The following is a 12,908-nucleotide window of genomic DNA, read 5'->3' as shown; positions in this document are numbered from 1 at the left end:
CCTTCCCCTCTATCAAGCGACTCTGCTGACCCACTGCTTGGTATACGTTTATCTGAGGTAGGGCAAAAGTAAGCCATGGCAAGAACACAGGAATACAGCAGGAAAAAAAAACTACACAGAAATTCTCATGCAAAACGAAGTGCTAAGCTGCCTGCAGTGCTGACCATTACACGTTTACAACTGAAAAATGGAGGTCAGCAGTTAATGAAAAATGCATTTTCTTTGGCACAGATATATCAATGGCTCAGTCTTAAATTGTTTGCAATAATGTTTTATTAAGGCTAATTTTTTTCAAAACACATTATTCTAAATTTCTAACCAAGGGCACATTTGTTTTTTTCAAATGATTAGGCAATACAAATAAAGGGGGAAAATGAAGTAATTGTTGGACTCATTGAGGAGAACATAAATAACAAAAATGACAGATTTGCCTTTTATGTAACTTCTTTACATCCAAAACCATCTTTTTATTGAGTGAGTTCTGTAAGAGATAAGACCACAGAAGTGTGGAATGGTCGTTAAGAGGATAAGCCCTCTGCTAGATTGCAAAAACAAATCTGAGCTCTGACTTTTTTAGCTGTGTGACCTGAGCCTCTTATCTAACCTCTCTGTGCTTTGATTTCTTCATCTGCAAAATGAGGGTAGTAAGTAGAAACTTCCTCATAGTGTGGTTGGAAGTTCAATACAACAAAACTGAGTGGAAAGTCTTAATACACATGGATCTCATAAATTTTTGGTTCACTTTCAGATATTAACAGTCTCATTTTCAGACATTATAAAAAGCAATTCTTTCTAAATTGAAATGTTAATTTCTGATTCAATTTAAAGCTCCCTGTCCCTGTACCAGCTTCAGCCTGACCCATGCTTGGATTCTACAGTAAGGAAGAGGCGAGTGGTTGGATTCTTTATTATTTCTTCTTTTTAAAAATTTTTAAATTGAAGTATAGTTGATGTACAGTATTATATAAGTTACAGATGTACAACACAGTGATTCACAATTTTTAAAGGTTATACTCCATTTATAGTTAATATAAAATATTGGCTATATTCCCTATGTTGCACAATATATCCTCGCAGCTTATTGGAGTCTTTATTATTTCTCTACATTATTTTCCCTCACTTCTTTTTTCTGCCTTTGGCACCTGTGAGGGAGAGGGAAGGGCCTTAAGGGACAGGAAGGCTCTTCCTTGATTGGCAATTATAACTGTGCATGGGTGACCTCTGGGAGTGGCTCTTTCTCTTGTGGAATTCCTTGGTATGTTCTTCAGCATCACCCCCATGCCTTTCTAGAGACTTCCCCTGTGCCCTTCTCTGGCCCAGCAACCTCTGCCAGCTGGTCTTGCTCCCCCCCAGCCCCTCCCCCTGGTACACGAACTTCCTGCTGAGGTCATCTCACTCCGCCAGGCAACCTGGGTCCCTCCAGGTGCTCCCACCTGTCTGCCTGCTGTGCTGTCCATTCCAGCTCACAGGAAACACCGCCTCTGCCCCACTTTGAGCTTTTTCCAATTGTAGTCTTTCCTCTTCACTCTGTCATCAGAAGTTCCAGCAGGTCTCTTGCTCACCTTCAAATTTTCCAAATAAGAATCAGGCACTGTCTCTGTGTCTTACCAACCTCAGGGGACATCTGACAAGCTCTCTAAGTGGTTTTATAGAAGCCCCCATGCTTTATTGACTGGGTAGGAAGTCACTTTCCATCTTCCGTGGGAGGGAAAGTGCACAGCACTCTGACAACTCTCTCTAAGGAAATAATCTCCCTCAATCTTACTTTCTTCTCTTAAATATAGAGTGGAAGTGGGTGATGGGCTGAGAGAGGTGGACCAGCACCTCTGTTTAGAATTTGAAAACATTTTCTGGGAATCCCCTGGTGGTCCAGTGGCTAGGACTCCCCGTGTTTCTACTGTGGGGGGATGGGGGGAGGAATGCAGCCCAGGTTCCATCCCAACTACAGTTATCTGCTTGGGGTCTTGGAGGTCTCACTGGAAATTGAGACAAAAAGAAAGGTTATAGTAAACTCAGACTGTGCCTGTGTAACAACTGGGTTATTTGAAGCAATGAATACAGTGGTGCGTTCAAATCCTTATGATGTGGATGGACTGGATTGACTTTGGCATGATGTTGATAGAAGTGATTAACATTTTAGAGTTATTTTAGCTGAATGTGTGACATGCACTAAAAGCCTGTGGTGGAACACAGTTCACAGAGCTGAATTATGAAACTGTGTAGGCAGGAGGGAAAAGAAGGGATAGGTAACATGCACATAGTAACTGCTCAGTAAATATTTCTTAAACTGAATAAGTGCGTGCTAGACCTACTGTATTATGTTCTTGAGCAAGAGGCAAAAACAAAATTGTTCTTTTGACTGATTAAAAAATAATGTTACATTGTAATTCATACTTTAGACATTATTTTATATGGGTATCCCCTGCATACTGAAAGTTCGATTTATGCCACATCCCTTTTATGAAAGACCTACATTAGTAACTGTTTTTGCTAAGGGAAAGAAATCCAAAGAGGATTTTTGCTTCTACGAAAAAAAGCAAAAAGCAAAAATAGCAGTCGGCGTTTGTTTTGCAATGAATGATTATATATAGAGGCACCACGCAGCCGAAGTAGGGAGAGAGGCATAGCCAAGGTCCTTCCCCAGAACTACATTCAACATCTCAGCATCAAGCACCATAGCTTTGAAAAGTGTCTGTGAGCATCTGTGTTTTATCTTGATTTATTTTGCGTATCTGTTAGCAAAATGCGTCCTAAGGTAATTGCTTCTTTGCTTTATGCCATTTCTGCTTATGAAAGGTTTCAAAGGAATGCTCTACTTCCAGATAGCAGGGGAATCCTGTGATACTAAATACTTATATAATGCTTACCACATGCGAGACACAGCTCTAAACACTTTGAACATATTTAGTTCTTTTAACAATCCTGTCAGGTAGATGCATTATACGTCACAAAAGAAACGGAGGCACAAACAGGTCAAATAATCTGCACAAGGTTAAATTCATGGAAAATATGTAATTTAAACTCAAAAGTTTGGCAGTAGACAACTATACCATGCTTTCACAAACAGTATGGTTTTTTGTAATTTACATGACAATAGCGATTTCAAGAGGTGGGCATAGCAGACTCAAGCACACTCAAGAGACCACATGGCCATGGGGCTATAGGGGTTTCTGGAAGAAAGTAGACTACTCCAGCTCCTGTTTTAGTTCCTTCTATCACCTTCTATTGGATACATTTTCTTTACTATTTAATTTGCATCACAACATGTTAATTTCTAGAATAAATTTATTACTGTTTCTCTGAAAGCAAAAATAATTAAGGAGAAAATAAATTAGCAAATGCCCCATTAAATAGATCAGACACTTTATGGCCTGGAGTCTTTTCTTTTTTTTAAATGAAAAAAAAAAAGCTTTTATCACTTTTATTTAAAAGCAATACACACTCATGACTGAAAAATTAGAAAATCTCTATGTACAAAAGGGAGATGTCATCCATTACACAGCTGCCTCATGATAACCACTTTTAATATCTTAGTAACTGCCCTTTCAGACCTATGCAGACATATGCTCGTTTGGGTGGGTGTGTGTGTGTGTGTGTGTGTGTGTGTGTGTGTGTGTGTGTGTGTATTGGCTCATATAGCTTTGAAATAGACTTTTCACACAGCAATGTTTTGAATGTTTCTGTGTCTATAAAAATTCATCAGCAACATCAGTTTTAGAGTTTAATTACTGTTCTGTTGTATTAAATACAAGAAATATGCCTCCTTTGCCCCATCCAGTTTTTCACTGTTAAAGGTGTGACAGGCGATTGTTTACTGGCAAATTTGGGACCCAGATGTTAACCACATTTCCATAACACCTCACCCCCATCGTTCTTCCAAGGGCCAGAGCCACCTTTTGTGCTGTTACTTCTTTGCTTCAAGGGTTATTTATGTAATAGTTTGCTTTGCGACTAGAGGAGGAGCAAAATTTCATTTTGAAATGGGGAAGGGCCAAGGGAACGGGCAGAAAAGGAAACAATGGCTGGTACCACATCCTCTCTGCATATTCTCAGTGGCCTGGGTCGAACATCTGTGCTCAGAGTTCTCCCAAAGACCCAATTGTTTTGTTTGGTTGGCTTACCTTGAGGGTTATAAATCCAGCTTAGGATCTATTAATAAAATATGCCCTATCAGGCTTCCCTGGTGGCGCAGTGGTTGAGAGTCCGTCTGCCGATGCAGGGGATACGGGTTCGTGCCCCGGTCCGGAAAGATCCCACATGCTGCGGAGCGGCTGGGCCCGTGAGCCATGGCCGCTGGGCCTGCGCGTCCGGAGCCTGTGCTCCGTAACGGGAGAGGCCACAACAGTGAGAGGCCCGCGTACCGCAAAAAAAAAAAAAAAAAAAAAAAAAATGCCCTATCATCTTACCTTCGTTAGGACCTGGTAAAATTTGAATGTAGACTCCGGCACTCCTCACGAGCTCTGCACTGGAATCTGCCCACTTCAGTTTCCACCCCTGGCTCTGTCCTGCACAGTGAGCAGCCTCATGTACAGAGTAGAGACACCTTGGCCTCCCCTCCAGCCTAGAGGTGTCTGTATCTGCTCTGCAGTCGGCCACACTGGGCCTGGAAGTGGGCTTGGGACCCCTGGGCAGGGAGTGACAGGGGCTGTGCTCTCTAGGAGGTGCTGAGTCAACTGAATCACTAATTATTCCCTTTTTTTTTTTTTTTTTGGCGGTACGTGGGCCTGAAGTGTGCCTGGCACCCCTGCTTCACACGTGCTGCTATAACTGAAGTTACAGTACTCCCTAACCTTCACATCCTCCAGGGCTGCTCTTTCATCATCACGTTCCCTGCCCTTTTGATCTAATCTAGGTCAAATACACCCACCCCTCCAGCACTCTCTGGTCTCTTGCCCCTACTTGTCTTCTTAGAACTTACCACTAAATGCAGTTACATTACCCATGTGTCCATCTGTTGACTCTCTTTCTGCCTCACTAGAATTCCGCTGGAAAGTAGTTAATCTTTGCAACTGCATCTCCAATGCCTAGAACAGTGCCTGCCAGAGTGGGCACTCAATAAATATTTGTTAAATTAATGAACAAATTACTCAGTTTTGATTAAAAACACAGCATTATTCATACATAATGGAATTCTGATATTAATTTCCAGTTCTTTCTCACTAAGAAATGGGGACCTTAAGTGACGATATACAATTATGTAATTATGTCAGTATTCTACTATAGTCTGAATATTTCTTCTATGAATTTTTAAAAAAATCATAGGATATAGTATCAGAAACCAGTGTTCTGGCTAATTGCATGAGCAGTGAAATTTCAGTTCACCCAGGCAGCTGTCAAAGAACGGTGACTTCCTGATCAGGCCAGGTGGTCCCACCAGGACTGTGCAATCTTCTCACCTGCTTCTCCCAATAGGAAATAGGGGTAGGCATTCTCGCTGCTTCCTCAAGGTCAAAGTGAAGTACCATCCCTTCCCCACTCCTGCCCCAGCAACTGCCTAAAGAAAGGAGAGAGCAGAGGCAGGGCACAGTGTAGGTGGTGAGGTTGCCAGTCCTCAGGAGGAGGGAGTGAGCAGGCAATCCAGCCATTCCCTTCCTGGACCACTCTCGGTGGTTCTGAGTCCACCACCCATGGCCCATTCTTCCTGCTTCCAGCAAGACAGACATGTAAGCAACACAGACATGCCACTGACCAATTCCAACTTAATTGTGGAAAAGGAGAAAAGACCAGCATTTAAGTTGCTTCCTGTCATCTAAGTAAAGCAGTGTTTTGGCTGATGGAGCACGTGCCTAGGCAGGTGTTATGATGGCTACATAGATTTAAATCTCTCTCTAATTATATGCCTTTTGTTTTTAAATTAAGAATAAAACGTTTTATATCTTAAAGAAGGCTACATAGCTTTCACCTACAAAATGGCTTTACTTTCCACACCTGGCCCTTTGCTGGCTTTGGGTTGTTCCTTAGCTGGTGAAGCTGACTGACAGATACAGCCCACTCCAAAGGAACAGCCCTCTCTCAAAGAATGGGTGATTTGTTGTAAATGTTTAGACACTCTGCTCAAAAATCAAACATCAGTCAAAAGAAACAAAATTATGATTTTGTGCCTTTGAAAGCTTTTTTTTTTTTTTTGTAGTTTCTGCTAAAAAGAAAACTGCCACCAAAGTGCATCGAAACCAATGCAACCAATCTTGAAATCCTTGACTAACAGAGACTACATTACAGAAGAATGTATTAATGGGCGGGACTACTCAAAATAATACAGGTAACGTGTGGCTGCTTTTGTTTTATTTTTATTTATCCATCAATAATAGTGAAAACTTTTCTGTATGTGTTGAATTCTTGTTCTCAGAAATATCATTTAGTAGTAGAGAATCCAGAGAGATAAATGGGAGTTGTTGCACCATGTGTGTTTTTTGAAAACACACAAAAAAGACGCTGTCCTGCTGTTTCACAGAGAGGCAATAGGAAAATCAGTGAGCTAGGGCGGGTTTGCTGAGATTGGTGATGAACTGAACCACACGCCATCAGGGCTCTTGTGAAGCGATGGGGCATCATTGGGAAATGAGGTCCAGGATTGTTCCTTAGCCCTATAGCTACCTTTGCACTCTGGTGACTTTCTTATTAGGCTGTCATCATGTTAACTGCTTAATGACAGATGGCCCTTGAGTGACCTATACCTCTGCTGTGGGTCATATTGCTGAGCGGTGCCCACCCCTCATAGCCAGTTTGGTCCCATCTTCCAAGACAGGTGTGTGTAAACACAGCTCTGATGATGCCAGTGCAGAGTATGTTCCAGGAAGCGTTCCCTTTAATTCCTGGCCCCAGCCAGCCCTTTACCACTGACCTGGATTAAAGGAGCTCATTTGAGGATCACCATAGGATCCAACTGGAAAAAAACACATTAGTAATGATTTTGACAGAAGCAGAGTTTGAGTTCCTGTTAATTACTATTTCACCAAACCAACTGGGACATAGGGCTGCAGTGAGAAAGAAATGATCTTCCACGTATAATGGTTTTCACACTGCATGATACTAGTAAATAACTATCATTAGCTACTAAAGTATGTACTACCCATTTTCCAGAGCCCTTTCTCTGCCAGTAAATTTAAGACCAGGAATGATCAATGAATGAGTCATCGGCGTGACCACTGTTGATATAGGATATGCAGATTGAAATTATTCAGAAGATTGAAATGTATACGGAATTATTACAGATGGTGATATTACACAGATATCAAAGCTCTTCTTGCAAGAGGCCCAAAGTTCATTTCTTTGTGCCTAAATTTTATGGGTTAGAAAAAAGAAGGTACTATCCATGGGGTGCCTTAGGAAAATAGAACAAGGAGGCATTGCGCAATTTTCCAGGTTCTGTGCTAGGTGTTGTGGGTATAAAGATAAATAAAATATAGCCCCTGTTCTGGACAAGCTTACAGATTTAGAAGTGAGGACAGACAAGTACACACACACACACAAATCACAGCACAGTGTGATAAACACAGTAATCAAAGTGTACACCTGGTACATGATAGCACAGGGGAGTGTAGCTTGTAGGAGAGAATTGAGGTGGGGGAAGAAAATCAGTCTGCCTAAGAATCTGCAGCTTCCTAAATTAGGACTTTCATTCTCCCCTTCTTGAAAGCCATCTTCTTTCTTCTCTCATATGGAGAAATATTCAGATCATAGAGGCATAGGAAAGATAGTAACAGAAGAAGAGAGAAATGAGGGACAGCTAACAGTCTTGGAGAAAACAAGCTCATTTTAAGCTTTTCAAGGCTTTAGATACATAATTAACTACATTAGCGTTCTTGTCTCTTTAAGAAATGCTTATATTAAATTGAAGTCTGAGAGGAAGGCAGATTCCTAACTGAGCTCCTGCCCTTAATATAATTTTAAAACAGCTGCAACTCCAATCATATGTTGTTTAGCCCAGAAACATGCTGCCTTTTTCTTGGTTGTTTTCCTTTGTTCATGCATTAGTTCACAGATGCAATGTTAAGAAATACATGGCTGAAAAGATTTGATACCACTGCATGGCTCATAGCCATCTCAATCTCCCTTTTTATTGAAGGGAAATTCACATGACATAAAATTCATAATCTTAACCATTTCGAAGTGTACAATTCAGTGGCTTTTAGTACATTCACAGCATTGTGCAACCACTACCACTATCTAATTCCAGAAATTTTCATAAACCCCCCCAAAAACCCCATACCCATGAAGCACTCGTTTCCCATTCCCTCTCCCCCTCAACCCCTACCAACCTCTGAGCTGCTCTGTCTCTATGGATTCGGCTGCTCCGGATGTTTCATATAAATGGAATCATGCAATATGTGACTTTTGTGTCTGGCTTCCTTCACTCTGTGTAATGTTCAGGGTTTGTCTATGTTGTAGTGCGTTTTGAAACTTCCTTCCTTTTTATGGATGGATCATAAAAAGATAGACCACATCTTGTTTATCCATTCATCAGTTGATGGATATTTGGATTGTTGATCTCTTTGGCTACTATGAATAGTCCTGTTGTGAAGATTCATGGACAATGTTTCGTTCAAATACCTATTTTGGTTTTGGGGAGTAAATACCTAGGAGTGGAATTGCTGGGTCATATGGCGATTCTGTTTAACTTTTTGAGGAATCATCAAATATTCTAAAGTTGCTGCATCATTTTTTATGCCCACCAGCAACATATAAGGGTTCTAATTTCTCCATATGCTCAACATTTGTTATCTTTCTTTTCCTTAAAAAAAATTATTATAGCCACCCTAGTGGATGTAAAGTAGCATCTTATTGTCAGTCTCTTTTCATGGATTAAAAATTCATCATAGAAACCACTTCACAAAGAAACAAAAAAGCATGCTCACATCAGGTCTTAAGTTTTCTTCTTTTGTATATGAGGCTACCAGTAAATTGAGAGGAGATTTCCCTAAAATGAGCTGCAAAATAAACATATGAGATCCTGAACAACAGAGCTGTGCTTTACTGGCTCCCATCACCCACTCCCCCTGGAGCAACCATGATCAAAGCCAAGGCATCTAGATGATGACTGTTGAAATGTCACCCCCCTGAGGAATAGCCAGGTGTCCTTAGTCAGTGACTGGCAAAGAGGCATTTAAATCATTACGAGGTTTGGCTTGTTAAAAGCTCTGCTGGGGAAAAAGAAGCCGGTTTTTAAAAAACCTGATGAACATTCTTTTTTTTTATTCTCCATATGCACTGTATTTTTTAAGGAAAATGAAATACAACTAACCACGAATTCCACATCCTACTTAAAGTAATTTGTTGAGATAAAGCAATGGGTTAAGCAGCTTGGGTCTTAGGAAATTTCAGATTTCTTCCCAGCACATTTCTCATTAATAATTCAGTGTCCATTGCACACATTCCTGTGACAGTCTGTCATCTTTTCTTTTATCTCTGATTGCTATAATCAACACACTACAAAAGTTATTCTTTTGCTTTGAGGAGCACTTAGTTTTGAGAACTAAAGCACATACATGCAAATGATACCCAGATAAAGCAAGGGGGAAATAGAAATTTTACTTTTTTTTTCCTTCCAATTTCTGCATCCATTTCTGCATTCTGGACTGTCTGGTACAAATATCCTCGATGAGGAATTTAGTTTCTGTTTAGGTTTGCGTCTTCTTAGTGTAAACTGTACTGATGAGAGGGAAGCTGAGACTCACAGCACAGTGGGTGCTGCCTGGCTGAGAGGAAGAACTAACAAAAACTGACACAAAGCTTAGGCTTGAAAGAGGCCCCGCAGCACTAGGCTGCTGAAGGTCAGTCTTCCTGGGAACCTGCACGGTTCAGACAAAGACTTGAAGGGATCTTGAAAAGAATTGGGGAGCTGGATGGAGTGATTCTTCTTTGGACTGGAAGGATTGGAAAGCCAAAGGGAGCCCAGACTGGGGATGGTGGAAAGTCCTAGAGATCCTTAAAAACCATGATAATTGAACTTTTTTTTTTTTTAAACACAGTAACTGTTCAGTTCCTAAATGAAGTCAGTGAGCTTTAGGCATGCCTACATTGATTTTTGTGTCTTAAAAGTTTAGGCACCTGGCACACATCCGGGGCCTCAGAAAAATGCAATCTTAAGTATTTCACAGAGAGACTCGAAGGTCTTCCTGATGTTCCTGGAGTTGGTGACAGGTCTGATCACCTGCCGGTCCCGACTGGCATCCCTGCTCTCCCAGGCCTATACACTCTCCTCCCCCGGGGCCCACCAATTCTCCCGGGTACAAAGTACATCAGGGATGCGGGCGGAGCCTTTCCAAGCGGCGCAGCCGTATCTATACCCAGCGAACACCTAGATGGATTTCCAATACCGCGCCTGGCACGTTTGGGAGGGGAGGGGGCGGGGAGGGGGAGGCGGGGGGAGCCTCGGGCTCCTTCTGTGCCCCCAGGCGCGCGTCCTCCTTTCTAAAGTCGATTTTCCTCTGGGAGACGCAGTGGGCTCTGGGCACTACAAGCTGTATTAAGAGATTCGCGATGATTTTCTCAGGCCTCCGAACACTCCCTCCCTCGAAGAGCCGCCTGCGGGGTTGTAACGCAGGAGTCCCTAACGCACAGTTGCTGTCCTTCTTCCTTGTAATGTTCGCGGCGTAGGGTCAGTTTCCGCGACTCTTCAGAGTAAATCTGAGTGGGCGCCTGTGCTGGGGTCCCGCCCAAGGAAAGGAGTGGGACCGCACGAAGAACGTCACCGCGCTACCAGACCTCACAGGCACTTTGCACGGGCCATCTACGCGTCGGTCTGGAGGTAGCGTGCCCTGGGTAAGGACTTCCGCAGCGGTTCTCAGGAGCAGAGCAGGCGGTGGGGGGGGGGGGGGAGTTTGGGGTCCCGGACGACTGGACGGGAGTGGGTCCCCCAGGGTGGGGCAGCAACTGAGGGAAACGGAGATGAACTCCAGACATCCGTGCCTAGGGTCTGCTTCAGTCTTTGCTTTGGATAGAAGCAGGGTGAGATGGGACAGAATCTCCACCTTTGTTTCCCATCCACCCTTCATGAAAGCGGAGAAACTCCCCAGGTCCCCCTGAAGGGGATGGGTAAAGGGGTGCTGCAGGGGAACCCCAGAAGCAGCTGCTCTAGTCGATCGGAGCTCAAAACTGGGAAGGAAAAAATTGGGCGAGGGGTGATAAGCCACCTATATCGCCTACCTCCCTCTCTTTCTCCGCCCCCCCCCCATTTTCGTAGCTGCTGACGCGCGGGTGGTGCCTATTAATCATTCACCAGCCCACAGCCGCGGCAGTTAATGGCTGTGCTGCGCGGGGCCCTAGTCTCCCGGCACGTTCGCGTGTGCCCAGGTGCCCTGGAGCGGCGAGCGGCTGCGCGCAGGCAGCCGCTGGGCGATGCGCTCCGCCGGCGCCGGTGGAGCCGCGCTCCCTGCAGTCTCTGAGCGCTTACCCCAGGCGCCCAGCGGCTGTGAGCTGCGGGCGGACGGCCGGGGTGCCAAGTGACAGCGCAAGCGGCGGGGGCGCCAGTAGAACTCCCCAGCCCTGGCAGCCCCATCGGCCCCCATGTTGTTCCCCAATGGCACCGCCTCCTCTCCCTCCTCTCCTAGCCCCAGCCCAGGCAGCTGTGGCGAAGGCGGCGGCAGCAGGGGCCCCGGGGCCGGAGCTGCAGACGGGATGGAGGAGCCGGGGCGAAATGCGTCCCAGAACGGGACCTTGAGCGAGGGCCAGGGCAGCGCTATCCTCATCTCTTTCATCTACTCCGTGGTGTGCCTGGTGGGGCTGTGTGGGAACTCCATGGTCATCTACGTGATCCTGCGCTACGCCAAGATGAAGACGGCCACCAACATCTACATCCTCAACCTGGCCATCGCCGATGAGCTGCTCATGCTCAGCGTGCCCTTCTTGGTCACCTCCACGTTGCTTCGCCACTGGCCCTTCGGCGCGCTGCTCTGCCGCCTCGTGCTCAGCGTGGACGCAGTCAACATGTTCACCAGCATTTACTGTCTTACTGTGCTTAGCGTGGACCGCTACGTGGCCGTGGTGCACCCTATCAAGGCAGCACGCTACCGCCGGCCCACCGTGGCCAAGGTGGTGAATCTGGGCGTGTGGGTGCTATCGCTGCTCGTCATTCTGCCCATCGTGGTCTTCTCGCGCACGGCGGCCAACAGTGACGGCACGGTGGCCTGCAACATGCTCATGCCCGAGCCCGCCCAGCGCTGGCTGGTGGGCTTCGTATTGTACACTTTTCTCATGGGCTTTCTGCTGCCCGTCGGGGCCATCTGCCTGTGTTACGTGCTCATCATCGCCAAAATGCGCATGGTGGCCCTCAAGGCCGGCTGGCAACAGCGCAAGCGCTCAGAGCGCAAGATCACCCTGATGGTGATGATGGTGGTGATGGTGTTTGTCATCTGCTGGATGCCTTTCTATGTGGTGCAGCTAGTCAACGTGTTCGCAGAGCAGGACGACGCCACGGTGAGCCAGCTGTCGGTCATCCTCGGCTATGCCAACAGCTGCGCCAACCCCATCCTCTATGGCTTCCTTTCAGACAACTTCAAGCGCTCTTTCCAGCGCATCCTTTGCCTCAGCTGGATGGACAACGCCGCCGAGGAGCCAGTCGACTACTACGCCACGGCCCTCAAGAGCCGCGCCTACAGTGTGGAGGACTTCCAGCCTGAGAACCTGGAGTCCGGCGGCGTCTTCCGTAATGGCACCTGCACGTCCCGGATCACTACTCTCTGAGCCCGGGCCAAGCAGGGGCTTTGTACCAAGAGAAGGGGAGGATGAGGAGAAAGGAAGGCCGGGTGCGAGAGGTGAAAGTATCCCAGGAGTCAGGGTGCAATGGGGAAAGTGGGGCTAGGACACTGTGTGCTTCTGGTGGAGACCCGGGAAAGGCGCGCGACAAAGGTGGAATTGGACGCTTTGCTTATAAACTGGGAAGACTAGCGGGCCCCCTTCTCCTCTTTCGC

The 12,908-nt window shown here is 45.5% G+C and overlaps 1 protein-coding gene across 1 annotated transcript; it reads left to right on the top strand.

Annotated features, from left to right (window-relative positions):
- Positions 1-11,505: 11,505 nt before the first annotated feature.
- Positions 11,506-12,681, top strand: SSTR1 (somatostatin receptor 1; the record flags this gene model as incomplete). Its single annotated transcript, XM_082648147.1, has 1 exon — positions 11,506-12,681. The coding sequence occupies one exon, from the start codon at positions 11,506-11,508 to the stop codon at positions 12,679-12,681; it is 1,176 nt and encodes a 391-aa protein (XP_082504273.1).
- Between the last annotated feature and the right edge of the window lie 227 nt (positions 12,682-12,908).

This window comes from Grampus griseus (assembly GCF_964374135.1).
Source record: "Grampus griseus genome assembly, chromosome: 2".
Lineage (NCBI taxonomy): Eukaryota > Metazoa > Chordata > Mammalia > Artiodactyla > Delphinidae > Grampus > Grampus griseus.
This window is presented reverse-complemented; position numbering and strand designations above follow the sequence as displayed.